The 19,161-nt window shown below is 37.7% G+C and overlaps 1 protein-coding gene across 1 annotated transcript; it reads left to right on the top strand.

Moving 5' to 3' along the window:
* Positions 1-219: 219 nt before the first annotated feature.
* On the top strand, positions 220-1,877 carry LOC146735514 (acid-sensing ion channel 2-like). The gene is made up of 4 exons (XM_085505887.1): positions 220-383; positions 512-657; positions 1,610-1,667; positions 1,803-1,877. Exons 1-4 carry the CDS (start codon positions 228-230, stop codon positions 1,875-1,877), a joined length of 435 nt encoding a protein of 144 aa, XP_085362013.1. The 5' UTR covers positions 220-227.
* The last annotated feature ends 17,284 nt before the right edge of the window (positions 1,878-19,161 follow it).

The following is a 19,161-nucleotide window of genomic DNA, read 5'->3' as shown; positions in this document are numbered from 1 at the left end:
TTTAAACAAGATGTTATAGGCATTTATAATGATGAAAAATAAGGACTGTTGTACATGGGCACTTTACATAGTTATCGTTAATAAATATGAATTATTTCGTAAACCGTCCTCACCTTTCAAAGGGACATACAAACTGAAATGCTCAAGGGGCATTGTAGATATTCACACAATTGTTAAACTCTTCAAATGACAATATAAAACATATATTTACTACTTTAGGGCTTCAAATGACTATGTTCCTTGAGCAGAATGAGTACATTGGTCTCTATGGGCGTGAGGCTGGTGCACGTGTCGAAATTCATCCGCATCACATACCGGCTATACCGCAATCAGAAGGTGTAACTGTGGTTTCTGGAAGAAGTAATGCATTTGGAATAAAGGAGGTATGTTCATAATTTTTTATGATAACAGCAAATCACGAGAACGCATAGATACGGTAAACGTTCATTATATAAGTGCAATTGTATGGTTGGCCATAACACTAACCATTATGTAAATGCATTCGTTACAGAACCGTATCAATCGGGAGCCTCGTCCATATGGAGATTGCATAACTAGAGACAAAGATAAGGCGATCTACGGGGATCACTACAAAATAACGGTAACACGTGTATATGTCGAACTCTTTGTTAGACATGACCACGCATTGTTACATGTGTATATTCATCAGTGAAACTTCTTAGAGTTAAACTCTTAGAAATTCCAATTTTAACAATAATGTGAAAATATGGCTGGTAATTAATGGGGTTCGTTGTTACAACTAATAAACGTTGGAGTATAAATTACAAATACACTTTTAATAATTGCATAGGTTTGTGAAGAAACATGTGTTCAGGATAATATGGCTAAATATTGTGGCTGTGTTGATACAATGATGAGAAATGAGAGTCGATGTATGTATCTTAATCGAACACAGGAATTATTGCACTATATGGGGACAAAATAGTGTTTATCAGTAGAGTCAAATCTCAGCTCAAACACCATTAATGCCATCCGTCCGTCTATCAGCGGAATGACTAAAACGTGTCAATGACATTGTTGTGATGATGGCACACGTACACCTGACACTTTGTCAGGCTGGCCCGTGTAGATTTATCATTGACTTTGAGGCTGACACAGTAAACATGACATTGTGTGTGAGGTTAGCACAGACTTGATATTGTATGACACGGTCGTTCACATACACGTCACGTTAACTGTGGGAGTTACGCTAGTATACTTGATTTTGGCATAAGAAGTTACACTCTATTTAAAGACGAAAACGTACACATAAAAGAGTATATGAACGTTGGTACGCATACACTTGACAATGCTATTTATTTTGACTATTGTTTGTGAGTGAAAACGGTGCACTGCAAAACGTACAATTACGATACGTCTATACTTTCATCTCATATAAGCTCTTTCTTAACTTTATATTATTTCATTAACTGTATTCTTTTTAGATGTATGTAGACAAATGATTCGCTATTTTGAACGCAGCAATTCTCTGGGATGCAACTGTAAGCAACCATGCGAGTGAGTGATTAACATTCTGTCATTTCATAACATAGTTTTCATGTAAATGGTAACTTAACATATTTTTAACATATACTGCATCTACTTGCAGGGAAACCTGGTACGACGCGTCCCTATCTCAATCTCGTTGGCCAACAAAGATATACCTGGTAGGCAGTAACACATTTACACAATGTAATTTCTGGACTTGCGTTTTTCATCAAGCTATGCAAGTCATAATTGAAAAGACCCCTCCGACAATTAATATATGATGGTTTTGATATCTTCCATGCATATCTTCACAGAAACATTTTTTGAACTACATCCACAGTTTGAATAATAAAACCAGGAATATCAACAACCTTGAGGAAGCCAGGTAGTATTTTATTTTACATCCACCACTGTAAGCTTCACATCCATCATGCGTGCTATCTACACACACTAGATGTGTAAAACAAAGACGCGCAGTACAATAAATGAAAAAATTTACACGTTCACAAAATGTATCTACTTAGCAGTATCCTTACCACACGAGGGTTACAACTAACATAATATCATTTGTCATATCGACAGTTGTTATCATCGAGCTCCGTTAAAGCATTACTAATTGGTTGATCCTCAAATTGGAAAATTTCTTCCACTATAATTTACATGCAATGACACTTACTAAAATATACGCTGATGCAATGTCACAAATACTATGCAAAACAATCTTTCGTTCACTGGCATTCTCGAATCAGAATCGAGATTGATTACAAAAGAAATGAGTTTGCGTCAGTCGGTTGAATGCGTATATGTGTTCATGACTATGACATGTTCATTTTTTTTTTTGTAGAGAAACTTTGTACGCTTGGAAATTTATTTTGAGGAGCTGAACTACGAAAGCATAACAGAATCTCCTGCCATTACGGTATTGTGTTTTCTTTGTTCAACTTTAATACAATATTGTATTTCCTTTATTCCACCATAATACAGTATTGCATTTACTTTGTTAAATTACAACACGGTATTGTATTTCGGTGAGTCAACTACAATACAATACAATACAATACTGGTCGAGTGAGCACGTCGTTCCCAGCGCTCCGTGCGTTTTCGCCTGGTTTTGGTGTCTTGCTTCCGTCTGAGTTGTGATTTTTGCTATAGGCGTTCTGTTTTGTTGTTATTGTCACTACGTGAGTAACTTTTTGGTTTACTTTAACATATGTTGGTGCCTTTTGGAGTGTTCCTTGCCTCTGCCTTGGCAAGGTGGTCGGCGACCAAGATGGCTGCCGCTCACACACGACCACCTTCAACGCCAACAAGTCAGTTAACGAGAAATCATGCGATAAGGTGTGAAAATATTGATGGAATTCCAGTCGAGACCTATGTGGAGGCAATTGCTGATTTAATCGGGGCTACTAATATTGTGGCGGCCTCTCGCATGAACCGATCTGTCATTGTTTTTCTATCTAATGTCTCATGGGTTGACATGGTCTCTGCCGCTGGCATTGATGTTGGAGATTTACATGTGTCAGTCGAACCTCTGGTCCGTCCCTCAACTAAAATTGTTTTATCAAATGTACCCCCTTTTTACCAGATAAATGTATTACTGACACCTTGGCCAACTATGGGCGTGTTATGAGCGCGGTGCAAGCGACCCCACTCGGTTGTAGAAATCCAACACTAAAACATGTTAAGTCCTTTCGCCGCCAGGTTTATGTTCATTTAAAAGATCTAAATATTAATGGTTTATTGCCTATTACATTCCAAGGTCAAACATACAACATTTATGTTTCATCCGATGAACTGACTTGCTTTTCATGTAAGATGAAGGGGCATACACGGAAAACATGTCCAAACTCACAATCAATGGATATGCAAATGACTCACAGTGAAAACAATGGTAATCAAAATAACTCAACAACAGATATGCAACAGGTAAAAGGTAACTTAAATACCACTGACACATTGACTGACGAAAACGATGACATAACCGATAAAAATGTTACAACACCAGCTGATACTGCTATACAAAACAATGTGACCCATCTAACAGAAAACATTGAAACTGATATGGCTACTGGCTCAACCAAGAACACGACAAAAAAGCGCACGCGTTCAAAATCGCCAGTGAGCAGAGAAACACAAAATGGTGACAACATAAATAATGAAAATAAGACTGAACCGACCCTCAAAAAGCGCAACTATGGAAATGAAAATGAAAATGAAATAGAAACTATTGAAGAAAATATTTCAATTGATGAAGAGAGGGTACAAACCCCTCCTTCCCCGCCCATTGCATCACCTTCGCCTCCCCCGCCCTGTTCGCCCTCCAAACCCCTCCCACATGTTTATGCCAATGTGACAGTGTGCAACCCTGTGCCACAACCCGATGACTCTGTGTTGTCTTCATTTCCACCATCCCCCTCACTTGATTTCACTGCTACATCCCCGCGCTACTCACCGCTTTCTGCGTGTACTGACAGTAATGAAACAGCTATATCAAATGAAAATATTAAAGAGTTTTTGGTGTCCACGCTGCATTCTCGTAGATTTATAGACAAGTGCTTTGAATTTTGCCCCAATCTTAAGATACTTGCTAGACACCTAATAAACTGCCGAAACTCCCAACATTTGAACACTTCAGACAAAGCGCGCATTCACAGACTCATTAAAAAAATAAAACAACAAATCAGAACTGGTAATTTTATGGCCGATTTTTAAAAAAACTCCACTCTCATGTTGGCAAGCTCAATAACATGCGCAACATACAATGTTAATGGCTGTCGGGATGCTCTCAAACGATATAGTGTATTTGAATATCTTAAGCGTGACCACCCATGCAATTTTTATATGTTACAGGAAACGCATTATCTTGCATCAGATGAAAACATATGGAAACTTGTGTGGCGTGGCCTTGGTATTTATTCTCATGGCACTGTTAATCGCGCAGGTGTAGCTATCTTGTTTTCCCCAGCAGCAAACGTAAATATTTTATCACAGTATGAAATCATGCCTGGGTACGTTGTGCACGCCCATATTCAAATAAATAATATCTCATTTCACATTATAAATATGTATGCACCCATCAACGGCGCTGAGCGCATGGAATGTTTTTCTAAGCTTGAACATTTTATTAGTAATTTAAACAACGACCCTGTCATAATGGGAGGAGATTTTAACTGCACTACTGAACCTGAAATAGATCGAAATAAAGGTAGAGAACCTGACATGCGCACTGCCAAGCTGCTCAAATCTGTCCTACATCGCCTCAAACTGTGTGATGCATGGCGTCAGCACCATGGTAACACGTTGAATTTTACTTGGGGTCGTGGTGGTACGCTGGTGCGTTTAGATAGAATTTACATCAGCAAGTGCTTGCGCGGTAAAATTAAAAATATCAATACCAGTAATGGTGCGCTAGCGTTTTCTGATCATTCTCTTGTCAGCATCATCATCGCTATAGACGGTGGTAAACATAAGAGTCCTGTGTGGTGTATGAACACCGGGATTTTGGGAGATGATGAATACGTAGCTGTTATGGGCGAAGTGGCAATCGCTCCGAAACAATCATGCGAATATCCAGGCGTGGTGGGACATCGGGAAAAACAAAATCAAATTATTAACCCAGCAATATTGCACATTTAAAAAAAGATAAACACAAAACAGAAAAACACGTTTTGGAAATGGAAATCCAAGCCATTGAACGCACTACTACCCGCAATGCACCGCTCTCCAACACCTACACCGAAAAGAAGGAACTTCTTGCACGCCTCCGGTCGTTAAACATGAAAATACTGGTCTTACTACTCGTGCGCGACATCAGTTTCTGAACGAAAGTGATGTGTGTCACTCCTTCTTTTTCCAGCTAGAGAAAAAGAATGGCAATAAAAAGGCGATTTTCAGCTCAGGCGCCAAGATAACACACTCACTGAAAATCAAACTGAAATTCGCAAACTCATACATGATTTTTACAATAACCTGTACACTCCCGATAACATCGACATCGAGGCTCAAAATAACATTTTTGAAGGCCTACAAAAACTTAGTGAAGCCGACCGTGACGACCTTGACGAACCGATCACATTTGACGAAATGAGCACTACCGTCAAAATGCTTTCATACGGGCGTACGCCTGGTTTTACCAAACGTTTTGGCATATTATTGGGAGAGATCTGTGTGAAGTTTTTACTGCTGCCATCAACGAAAATGCGCTCCCTCTATCTTGTACTAGAGCAGTTGTTACTCTCCTTCCTAAACAAGGTGATGTCACCAATCTAAAACACTGGCGACCAGTGAGTCTGTTATGCAGTGATTATAAAATCTTCACGAAAACGCTTGCACTGCGACTGCGCGGGGTCATTGGCACCATTGTTCACCCAGACCAAACTTGTAGCGTTCCCAACAGGCACATTCATGATAACATTAGTCTCCTACGTGACAGCATTGACTATGCCAACGTTACTAACTCTCCTCTGGCCATTGTTGCCCTAGACCAAGAAAAGGCATTTGATAGAATAAACCATAGCTATCTCTTTAACACACTTTATGCCTTTGGTTTTGGTGACCGCTTCATTTCATACGTTCGCCTCATTTATGCACACGCCCGGTCTTTGATTCGCGTTAATTGCGCCCTCACTGCACCCATCACAGTGGCTAGGGGTATTCGACAAGGCTGTTCAATGTCCACTGCCCTCTACGTTATAGCCATTGAACCACTACTCCAGAAAATCAGAAATGATAAAAACATTGAAGGGTTAGTCATACCACACAGCAATAAACAGCAATGTAAACTTACTGCTTATGCTGATGATGTTGAATTTTTCATAACTCGTAAACAGGACTTTAGTTCACTTGCTCACTGGTTACAAGTGTATGAGCGGGCATCAAACTCAAAAATAAATCTGCAAAAATCTGAAGGGATATGGGCTGGTAGCTGGCGCAACAACACTGACTCTCCTCTTAACATCAAATGGAACAGTGTGGGATTGAAAGTGTTGGGTGTTTATCTTGGGAACAGCCAAACATATACCGACCAGAACTGGGATGAACTTGTGTCAAAAGTGAATAATACAATTAATTTCTGGAATCACTTCGTTCATAGCATGTCCTACAGAGGACGCACACTTGTTATTAATAACCTGATTTCTTCACAGCTATTGTACCGTATTAACAGCCTAGCACCACCCATGGACGTAGTTCTGAAGGTGCAGAGATTGTTGCTTGAATTCTTTTGGCAAGGCCGACATTGGGTTTCTGCCGAAACACTGTACCTCCCCTTGGAAAAAAGTGGGCAAAACGTCACGCACCTCCCAACGCGCATCAGCGCTATGCGTCTCGGTTACATTCAAAGATACCTGTACAGCAACCATAACCATCCTTGTTTTAAATTCACTGACTACTTTTTCAACCAAGTAAGTAATGAGCACTTTGCCAGTCAACTTCTATGTATCACTATTAATGCACCTCTACGTCATCTGCCATCCTTTTATTGTGAACTCCTTCAGTGTTGGAAGCCTGTTTATAAAATGCGTAATTTTAATGATAGTAACGTTATTGATATTCTCAACGAACCACTGTTTCACAATCCACTCATTCTACACCCCATAAGAAATGAACCGTTTGAACTTAGACACTTTGTGGATGCAGGAGTAACCAAAGTCAGGGACCTTGTCCAGGAAACAAAATATATTTGGTTGGGTGCTGCTGATCTGGCAGATAGAATTAAAATCCACTCCCATCGTATTCTTCAGCTCAGTATAAAGGTTGTTCATGATTCCATCCCCACTAAATGGAAAGACACAATCAACACCTATTTCAAAAGTAAAAAAGAGTGCAACCATTCTCTTTCACACCTCAGCTTTCAACTCCACTTTTCTGATGACCTTAACTTACCACTTTATAAATTTGAAAGGGGTGCAATTTATAAATATCTGATTCATGTTCTCTACGTCAGTCATCATCCACAAAAACTAGATACTGTTTGGCGTGACATACTGAGTCTACCTGAAAATGCCAAGCCCAATTTCCATGATTGTTATATAGCACCAGTTATTGGAAAATATGGGGACCTGCAGTGGCGTATCTCTCATGGTGCGTTTCCAACTGGGAGATTTCTGTTCAAAGCCCGTCTGAACAGTTCTGATAAGTGTCCTTTCTGTGATGAGGTCGATACTCTTCAACATATCTTTTTTGATTGCTCGTCTAATGATAACCTACTCTACCTTTTTACGAACATCGCATCTCGTCTGGTTCAACAAGACTTTCGGATTCCTGGTTGGTGGTTCATAATATTACCACCCCGTCGCTCAAAACAGTTTCATTCTAGCCAGGCACAAAGCATTTTTTGCTTCTTAGCGTGCATGGCTAAAGTTGCGATTCACTCCAGCCGTCGTAACAAGCGGCAAAACAAAGGGTCTAGTGACCCTCTCGAAATTTTCAAACAAGGTATTAGGTCAAGACTTAAAACGGAATATGAATATTCACGCGTTATGAACCTATTGCCTAAGTTTAACAATACATGGACAGTGGAGAATGCCCTGTGTCACATTCAGGATAATGAGCTCTGCATTACTCTATAACGTACTATGGTCTTGGCAAATATTGCAATTTACGTACTCACGTACAGAAATGCACAACCAAGTTTAGAACACGCACAGGAGCCAAGAGTTTCGTCCTCTTGGTGGATTATCTGCAAACATACGCGCGTTTTTCCTTTCTGCTTGTTTTGTGCTTTTATTGTTTTAGTTTTCCCTTGGAATTTGGGAGGATGAGGTTATCATGTGCCACAGCAGCCTCCATGTCACCCTTGGGCACAATGAACGCGCGGGTGAACGCAGTGCTTTTCAGCGCTCCCCGAATTATTACAGGTTTGGCTTCACGACTTAGTCGGTTTTCAGTTTTATTGGACATGTCCTGGGTAAGACGTTAAAATTGCATCCGGTTGTGGAGTTTTTGTACTTGGGAGAATGAGGTTACCCTTTGCCACAACTACCTCCAGGTCACCCTTGGGCAAGGTGTAGTACCTGTCAGCCTTGGGTGCCAACTTCCCACATAATAAGTTTGGTTGACGTCAGTAAGGGCATACGGTCATAAAAGCCTTGCACCAACTCAGCCTCACGTGTGAGGTATTACCTATTAAAGGCAACGTTTACGTTTATTTAAATATGTATATATGTGTCCTGGGCAAGATTTTAAACTACATCCGGTTGTGGAGTCTATGGACGTGGGAGAATGAGGTTACCCTTTGCCACAACTACCTCCAGGTCACCCTTGGGCAAGGTGTAGCACCTGTGAGCCTTGGGTGCCACATAACAAGTTTGGTTGACGTCAGTAAGGGCATACGGTCGTAAAACTCCTGCACAAACAGATCCGCATAGGTGGAAAATTTTTCATGTAAATATGTATATATTAGTTTCAGTTGTTCTTAGCATTTGGCAGGGGGGATCGTAACCTCTTGTGGTGAGAACCAGTGTGACTGGCCTGCCAACGGGGTGCTAAGGATTTCATTGGAAAAGTTATCAATTACATCCGTTAATGTAATTTCGTTTTACATACCCGTAAATCAAAAAATACAATACAATACAATACAATACAATACAATACAATACAGTATTGTGTTTCATTTGTTCGATCACAATATACTATTGTATTTCCTTTATTAATATAACAATATAATAATATATCAATGTGTACAGATTGTTTTGATTCCTTCATTATATTTATACAAACTTAAGACAACTTTATAGTAATTGGTCTTAAAATGAACATAAAAATGTCTATTATTGCCTGATAACAGACCAAGAAATGAAACATGGCTAATAACGGACAGAACATAGTCAAGCTACTAGTGAGGCCAAGTATTTGTGAATTAACAACTAACACATTTACTTTCACGTTTACCAGGAAGATGTATTACTGGGTGCTATTGGTGGCACACTCGGACTCTATTGCGGATTTTCATTCATCACTATCATCGAGATTTTACACTTTGCTTTCGACCTGATGCGTGTATTTTATTATCGCAATGTTGAAGGCACGTCTGACAATTCAGTGGTATAAAACAATTTAATGGAATTCAAGCTACAGATGAAATACTGTTATATAATCCGATTTATACAGTAGTAACAGAAAAAATCTTCCACAATCTCTTATTTCGTCATTAAACCATAATTTGTCGTACAATTTCATAATTTGTTGATGATGTAGTTTGAAAGTAACCTTATTAGTCAATTCTATATTTTTTTCATATATTTCGGGAAATGGTATTATGTATTTGATACATATTTAGGACTATGATAGCTTTTCTATATAAGTGATTTTACAAATAGTCCAGTCAATTTACTGCTATTTTAGGCCCAACCCACAACAAATTGCAATAAAAACAAAACATGGTGGGAAATGTTGTAGTTAACGTCCTATAAGACATACTAAAAGTCCCATAAAATCCAGGGAGTGGAAAAGGTGTAAAATCGACCTCAAAAATCACTAAAAACGGGTATTTTTCGTAAATTTTTACAGTAATTGATATGATGATATTTCCATTGTTTTCAGTAAATCTTATACATTTTTTATGTAATTTTGTCGGTATTAAAGGCAACTCCAATACAAATACATGTTTGTGTTTGTCTATTATGTTAACAGAAACAAATTTGGACTAAAAATGTGGATTTTTATACCAAAAAATGTGATTTTTCAGTCAAAAGATAACTATCGTTTTTCTGTAATAATTTTTCTCTCAGTATCACTTTTGTTATAATGAAATGAATGTAAATGTGAGTAAAGGAATCACAAACTTTAGTTTTTTAACTTGTACCGGTATATAGAGAGATGTATTCGTGAACATGTACATAAACTGCACAAATTTCAAAACAAATTTTATTCGAAAGTAAGGTCATTTGGATCACTTTCTACTGAATTATCACAGTTGTAGCCATGAAATACACCACATGCAGGAGAACATGTATAGCATGAATGAACAAAAGGTTGTCACACACACAGCACCTAGTGCACATTTAACTAAATTTATGTCCCATATCTTTAATTTGTTACGTGAAGTAGTTTGTTTATGTTCAGATCTAAAATAGATCTTTTGGGCATTAATATTTGCATGGTACAATAAAAGAACCAGAAGATCTGTATCTTCCCCTACTAAGACAGTGTCCATAATCTCAGCTGATGTTATTGCTGTTTGTGCTATTATTAAATCAGCATCACCTTTTGCATGATGTAGGTCACATCCAGCTAATTGCAGTTTTTCACCTAGCATGTTGATAAATCTCTGCTTGTTTTCTTTATTAGCAAGAAATAATTCCTTCTTGACAGTAAGAATCATGCTCTCTGTAAATTTAACTACAGTACCAGATCATCCCCCAGTTTGTCTTTGATGAGTAGTGTCTTTTGTGTTAGGACCATCCTCATAACCATCAAAGACAACAATTGCCTTACCATATTTATGCTGTACATATCTCACATATACATCACATATTTGAGTATAAGACATACCACGCTTCCAAGGAACTCGTTGCAGTAATGAACCACCATCAAGAACAAATTGTACTGGTGCACCAACTTCAGAACTTTCTAAATCGCTTAGCTGTTTCCAGATGGCATCTGCCAACACTGGTTTGTTAGCCTGTCTCATTAGACCTGATGATTCAAAAAGAGATGGTGGACTAGTGCACAACTCGTACTTGAAAAGAGATGAGCTTTCCATAGTTCCTTCTGCGACAGTAATTAATCTTTGAAACAATAGGTGGGAATCTATATTAACTGTCTCTCCATCTAATTTGATCATTTGCTTTGCATCCAAGGTTACAGCCTGGTCTTTCTTTTTGAAGACATACTCTTGGACATGTTTATTGGTCATTTGTTCTAGGATCTTTTGACCTAATTGACATGATGCATCCACATTTACATGCTTATCTGCAGTAACACCAGTGGAAATACTGCGGAGTGCATCATCTGAACTGAAGGGATTTCTTTCTTCCACAAAGTTGAGGATAATTTTAGTGTCACGAATGTCTCTTTCTATTCTGGCCGATTGTGTCTCTTTGTGCTGTTCACTTGTGCAAAACTCTAAACTCTAATGTCTGCTGTATATGGCATTGACAACAACCATACAAGCCTTTGCGTTTCTGATAAACCTCTTCCACATTTAGTGTATAAATTGTGCCCGGCAGCTGCCATATATGGTAACATCGACGTGATACTTTGTAGATGAAGTGTCCAATTACCAGTACGCTCTGCCTTAATAAATTTGCACAAAATATCTAACATATCCATATATTGAAACCATAGACATGCAGTACGAGATTGTCTCAAAGATGATTTTTCTTTTTCAATTTTATCAACAAGATGTTTGAGAATATCTGAGGAGCAACATTCCTCCACTGAAACTTCCTTCTTTATCACTTTATCAAGAAGTCTTGTTCAGGCAGTTCTGAAACATAATCTATTGGTTGTATTCCTGTTTGTGTACAAGTACTTTCAATGCTGTCACTTGTCTGTTCATTATGATAATTATGTTCTTGTACATCAACAAAGACATCAGTACAAACTGTAACTTCTCTCTCTCTCCATCTTTCTCGCCATCGTCAGCATGAGAAGGTAGTGGAACTGCATGCGAAACTGCTTTTCCACTGATCATATGGCTTACAGCATTATCTACGTACACTAACTCCAAAACTTCTACAAGGCCAGATCCTTTCATTAGGTGGCCAATACAGCCAAGAAAGCTCATCTCAGTGTGGAATGGCCCAAGTCTCAATACCAATCTTCAGATATCACTTTCGGTTGGTTCATCATGCAGAATGCACATGGCTTTCCACCAGAGTGGTTGGTCAAAAGTCAGGCGTTATATCATACTTCCTTGCATGTGATGCCACAAAGCACAATGTTGAGTAAACACATGATACATCACTTGGGTTCATGTCTATCATCGGTAGAAAAACAACAGAAGACTTCCCAGGGTGATTGCTTTGGTGGATCATTTGCATAATACCTGACCAGCCTGGCCTTTCAGGCTTAAGTAACCAGGATGCTTTCCACAAAACATCAACCTCAGCTGTTAGATCTGTCATTTCCAGGCAGGGTAACTCACTGTAAACCAAGGACCCTCTAAAACTCTCATTTGGTTGTTTATAAAAATGAATATTGATACGTCCAACAGCTGCTATTTCTTCTGAAGTAACACTTTGGTTTCTTGGGACATGAAATTCTATATTTGCACTACGTGGAGTAATTGCTGCAATTACTCCCATTCCATGGAATGTGTTCTTCCCATCAATGGTTCTTATGTTGTGGTCAACATTATCTGCTACATATTGTCCAAACTGTCCTGGAACAAAACCAGGAATACTTACACCCTTAACAAGTGCTGCACTGCATTCATAACTTTTAACTTCTGCATATGAAGAACAAAACCCATGCTGATGCAAAGAGTCAATCAAGAATCTAGAGCCAAAATGATGGTGCATTTGCACTGCAAGTCCTATCTGCAATGGAGAAAGTATAGCTCTATGTCTTGCAGCCTGAATAATTGCATGTCCAATAGACGCAATCTTTAAGTTCTTGTCCTTACCACTAAATATGATATCTAACAGCAACTTGAGGGATGTAGGTAAACATGCTAGACCTGTTTCAATGGATGACATGTCATTGCATACCTGGATACATATCATTTCTGGTGACACAGGCTTTTATGTCATTTCTCACAATCTTTGAAGCAGCAGTAACAAGTCTCAATTTTTCTATCTCTGGATCTTCTTTTTTAGGGGTGTATTAAAAATCGTGAAGAATGTGTGAGGCTGTTTGTCGTAATGTCATGATATCCGCTCGGCCATCTAGTTCAGCAAAAATAACATCTTCACCAAAGTATACTTGTATTTTCTTCTTCATGTAGAATGCGCTATATGGATCGTAATCTGATTCCTGAAGAAACTCTTCCATCCTGTTTGTTAGATCTTGTATAGTGAGTCATTCTCTTTAAAATAGCGGACAACTTTGTCAAAGGCATGTGACCTTTCAACATCTTCTGGTCTACCAAATTTAGTCTTCTTAGATGGCTCACTATCCGAACAGACAACATAGCAGCGTGGAATTCCTTTCCCTGTTCTAAAATTAACATAGCATTGATTATGATACAGGGCATCAGCAGCATGAAGATCAATTATACTAAGAAGTCTTGCATGTACTTGCCTTACCCATTCATCATTTCTCTCTCTGCATATATTCTCTATAGAATCACGGAATGCAACTGTTCTAACCTGAATAAGCTCATACTTTTTTTCCTCCCTACATATCTATCTGAGTGGCCGCAGAAAAAGCATTCACTTCTAAAGCTGAATTGTTTATCCTGCGATCGCAAAGTTGGTTGTTGAATTTCGTTATCAGTGGTGCAAGACCCCCATTTTTGGGCAGCTACTATATTGTATGGCCGTGTATAGTTCTACAAAAATGTCATCGCCACGTTCTGAACTTGCTCAATTAATGCCATCTGCTTCCTTTACACCTAATGTCACAATGTCACTTTCTCCTGAAACTGGCTTGCTACAAATTGCACAGCTATCCATTATTGTCCTTAAATCAGTAATTGCAATCCTGAAATATTGGAAAAGTAATATTGAATTAAAATTTCTGCTAATATTTCACCTACCAGTATAATTTGTTTATAGGTATATTTAAGGATAAGAATTTTTCAACAATTAAACACAATTACATTTGTAATGAGGGGTGCCAAAACTAAAAGCATTCAATTAAACTAAAAACAAAATACCTTAGCATGTGATAATAAATCCTGACTAAAGAATATACCTACTTTTAATAATAATAATCAGAACATGATCAGAACATGGTATGTAATAATCTACTTTTGTGACCACAGTTCATAATGAGTTGAAACTTGTTTTGTCATAATAATATGCAAAGAAACCAGTGGGTACTGTTTTTTTTTATTCACATGCCCAGAATACTGTAATAATTAAATCCAATTACATCACCTTTGTAGTAATTCCGTGACTGGCATAAGAAAAGTTTGTTGAAATTGCAAATGTCACAGCTAAAGTCCATTTAAGAAACATTTAACTTAATTTTAATGTGAAGCAATAAGAATCATGTTTAGATACGCAGCTTTGACAGTATAATGTGCTTATTTTATGAAGTATCTATCAACTACTTTGATTTATAAGATTTAATCTCAAAAACTATTTTTTACCAAAAAATGCTTTTTTCAAGGAAATTAGAGGTCAAATTTAGACATGATCCACTCTTGGGATTTTATGGGACTTTCAGTATGTTATACAGCATGAAAAATGCTATACAATGCACTTGGTCTCATTTTTATTGCAATTTGTTGTAGGTCATGTCACATATTGACTGGACTCCGATTTCGTAATACAGTAATAGAAATCAGTGCAAAGATTCTATATTTCCCTATTTTCAACGACAATTCAGACTTTTGTTTCTTAAAAAATATAGATGTTGGTATCCTAATGAGATAAACCCATAATAATGCACACATACATCAAACATTTACTATTCAGAATTTTATAAGATTACTCTCAACAAACCACATTTATTTCATACATTATTGTGTGTAATATTATGCAATCCAGTAAACTACCATGCATGATTTGAAAATGAAGATAATGTACACATATTCATTCATTAGAGTAGGTATAAAATGCAATATTAGTGAAATAATATATATTAGTTTATTACTTGTTGGGAAATGTATTATTGATTTTAATAATTGTAATGCTTTATAGTTAGAGGGAAACAAGTCTTGAAATGCAGTATTTTAAACAAGATATTTTTTATCATTCCTTTGTTAAATATATTCGGTTAATATTTTAAACTTGCTATTAAATATTCAGGTTTCATGAACTAACGTCTTGTACGCTCTTTTGTTTGCATGCATATGTGTTTTGCAGTGGTGTGCTGTGTCGTGTTGTTTCGTGTCGTGTTGTTTCGTGTCGTGCTGTCAAAACGCTTTGTATTTAAATGTACTTTTTACAAAAGAAGGCAACAACTCCCTATGTGTGATGTTCATCATTTGGCAAGCTTGTAGCTAGTTTTTTTAATATAGGTCAATTTATTTAGCCAAGGCCTATGTGACATTATGTACTTGAGGTCTAAATATTATAAGGCGTTAAAGAATCTAGTAGAAAGGACTCAGAAATCAAGTTGTTGATCCACACAATAACTGCCATCACTGTAAAGAAGTATATCACGTGAATTGCCATGTAGCTAGGGGAAGCATTTGTTAGACAATTAACAGTGCTATCGTGCATTCTATGTAAACAATTCAACTCACCTGAATTCACTAAAAGGGCTGCTCCAAATAATTATGTTAACAATATAAAGTGAGAAGGATACTACTTCAGGAGAATATACTGTGCAATCGTTAATAACAACTATACCCTGAAATTGGGAATCCTACTTGATATTTTCATTAAAACATTAATTTGAATATGACATGTCTGTATGTAGGCCACTGATTAGTAAATTGGAATGTCCCTTGATGTGAACATTTTTGTGTAGGGAGTAGTGCTTATATAAACTGTTGCATGACATTACATCTGACTGATTTTCCATGTGACTGTTGTGATATACGTGTTCAATCAAGCCACGTCCAGGGGAATCCAGACAAAGCAAATCGTCCAGGGGAATCCAGACATGCGCCAGGACACGTAAAACCATTTTATGTCACCTAAAGCAATACTCACCCAGAGTAGACGCGACCACAAGTCGGCGCCAGCGAGATACGAAAGCCTAGCTAGCGAGTTTGCAAATTGGCTTGCCCCAATAATTCTTGCTGTAGCAGAACCATAACATTTATAAAAAGCACACTGCTGAGATTCACTTCGAGTATACATGAAATATAATCTTACAATTGCATACGAGTCGTGAAAACGTACAGTTTGGTGACAGTTGGGAATGATACCAAGATTTAACAATTCCATGAGAACATTGCAATGTTCTTTCAATACATGAAACGGATGTGCATAAGTCAAATTTTGTTTCAATACGCATACAAGCACCCGTATATATTTTGACAATGAACCCCTCTTTCACATATTGTGCCTAAAACGTCTTCAACTAACCTCGGCAACTAATGTGCGGGGTTATTGCTGTGGCCAATGACATTGAACTATGCTCTTCCATAAAGCAGCAGTTTCCCTCTTCACATAATCAAAAATACCCTTGATACCCTGGAGAAGTATGTCCATTGTTTCACAAGAACGACTGTCACAAGGGATTTTCGTCTTTATAATTTATCAAGATAAACGTCCCAAGGTTGTTGAGTTTAATAGAAGGAAATGTCTTTTGGTAGCATTTCTTGTATTAATTTCCATTGCACACAAAAAATCAGCAAACACTGTTACTGAAGCCCAGAATTTGCACGATTTTTTCCCCGGCCAAATCAAGTCTCTTACCGCATGTGTCGACAAATTTCATACAACCTAATTACATGTCGTTACTTTGTCTGCGACATGTTGAAATACTAAGTATGTTGTATGATACTTGTTTAATGTAGTAATTAACTGAACTAATAACAAACACATCTATAAATTTAACACAACTAATAACCACTAATTAGAGAACAAGTAGACTATTTGTCTCCATACATCAATCCCATTGATTATTTTGCTCTGCAACAGTAACTTGATGTTTATCTAATTACGCAAAATATTCTATTCATCTCTGAATCTTGCTGGTTTCTTACAGGTCTTCCAGACGATGTTCTATATTCTTCATTAGCTGTTGACAACAGCTTCGTTGGCGATATGGTGTTTCTGAGCGGGTGTCATCTTGGTATGACACATTAATTTTAGGTGGAACCTATGTTTTCATAAGGTCACGACGATTTCGACGATATGTCTGTTCATTTCGAGTAGACACAACATATGAACGTGGGTTATTAGCTTTCTCGACCACTAATGCAGGTTCCCAATTCCTTCCGACTTTCATTCTGACTGTGTCACCTGTTTGGTCATCTATGTTTGGTAATGGGTTTGCTTTACTATCGTAGAATCTTTTTTTGCAATGCTGGTCAATCTTACAGCATTTCAGGTACTTGTGGTATCACCTTTGGTTGTAGGAGAAAATGGTTCATACCAGAAAAGGGTGTTGTTCTGTATTTCCAGTATCCATTGCTTTCTTTAGTAATGCTTTCAACTGTTCCAACTGCTTTCTCTACCATTGGACTGTAGGTATCGTGGACTGGACGTTGTGTGTTTGAATCCCCAATTGTTAGCAAATTTCCGAAATTTGTAGCTTGCATACTGCGGTCCATTGTCGAGCACTATTTCCTCTGGAGTACCGTATTTAGCAAAATTTGATTTCAGCTGCGTTATGATATCTGCAGACACATTACTGTCATTTAATAACTGTACTTCTATATATTTTGAGTAGTAGTCAACGGTTGTGAGGTAGTCTTTACAGTTTAATAAAATAAATCAGTTCCTACCTTCTGCCATAGTTTCTGTGGGAATATCAAGGGTTCATTTTGGTTCTTAGGTCGATACCTCAGACAGGTACTACACTTTGACACCATGTCAGTTATCGCAGAAGACATTCCTGGCAAAAATATTATATCTCTGGCTCGTTTGCGAGTCTTCTCCGCTCCCATATGACTTTCATGTAATTTCGTCAATGTGTCACTTTTTAGTTCACATTATCAGTTTCTCACCTTTGAACACCCAGTTAACACCCAGTCCATTCTTTGATGCACCAGCAGATATTGTAACAGGTTTAGTAACATCATATTACTTACACTGGTTCACTAGTCAGCATTCTCTTTATTTCATCAAGAGCGTTGTCTTGCTCATGTTTCCAATGCCATTCAGTTTCTTTCTCAAGTATAACACGTATTGGCTCAGTAATTGTAGATATATTTTGTATGTATTTGCTGAGGTAAGTTACCATTCCAAGCAGCCTCGTGACTCCTTGTCTGTCTTCTGGTTGCGACATGTTTATTAGTGCCTCAACCTAAGCCTGGTTTCAAACAGTATGTTCAATACAAGTACTTATAATCTGACAGTCAACTTGACATAACAATGCGACCAATACAAGTACTTACAATATGACAGTCAACTTGACATAACAGTATGTCCAATACAAGTACTTACAATCTGACAGTCAACTTGACATAACAGTATGTCCAATACAAGTACTTACAATCTGACAGTCATCTTGACATAACAGTATGTTCAATACAAGTACTTACAATCTGACAGTCAACTTGACATAACAGTATGTCCAATACAGGTACTTACAATCTGCCAGTCAACTTGACATAACAATATGTCCAATACAAGTACTTACAATATGACAGTCAACTTGACATAACAATACGACCAATACAAGTACTTACAATATGACAGTCATCTTGACATAACAGTATGTCAAATACAAGTACTCACAATCTGACAGACAAGTTGACCTAACATTTCAGCATATGGTATCCTCTACAGGTATCACACGTGATCCGACCATCTCCTGCACATTCAAATGCACTGTACTTGTGAGAAATCGTTGTGAGATGATTAGTTAATAGGTGAACAGTCTTTATTTGTGACAACTATCACCACATAATAAATTCAAGCAGTCAAAAAGCTGAGTACAGCACACCATTTATTATTTACTGAACCATGTACAATGTAATTGTAATTTTAACAAAAC

Source organism: Saccoglossus kowalevskii, chromosome 12 (genome assembly GCF_978046115.1).
Source record: "Saccoglossus kowalevskii chromosome 12, keSacKowa6.1, whole genome shotgun sequence".
Lineage (NCBI taxonomy): Eukaryota > Metazoa > Hemichordata > Enteropneusta > Harrimaniidae > Saccoglossus > Saccoglossus kowalevskii.
Note: the sequence above shows the minus strand (reverse complement) of the source record. Positions and strands in the feature narration are given on the sequence as shown.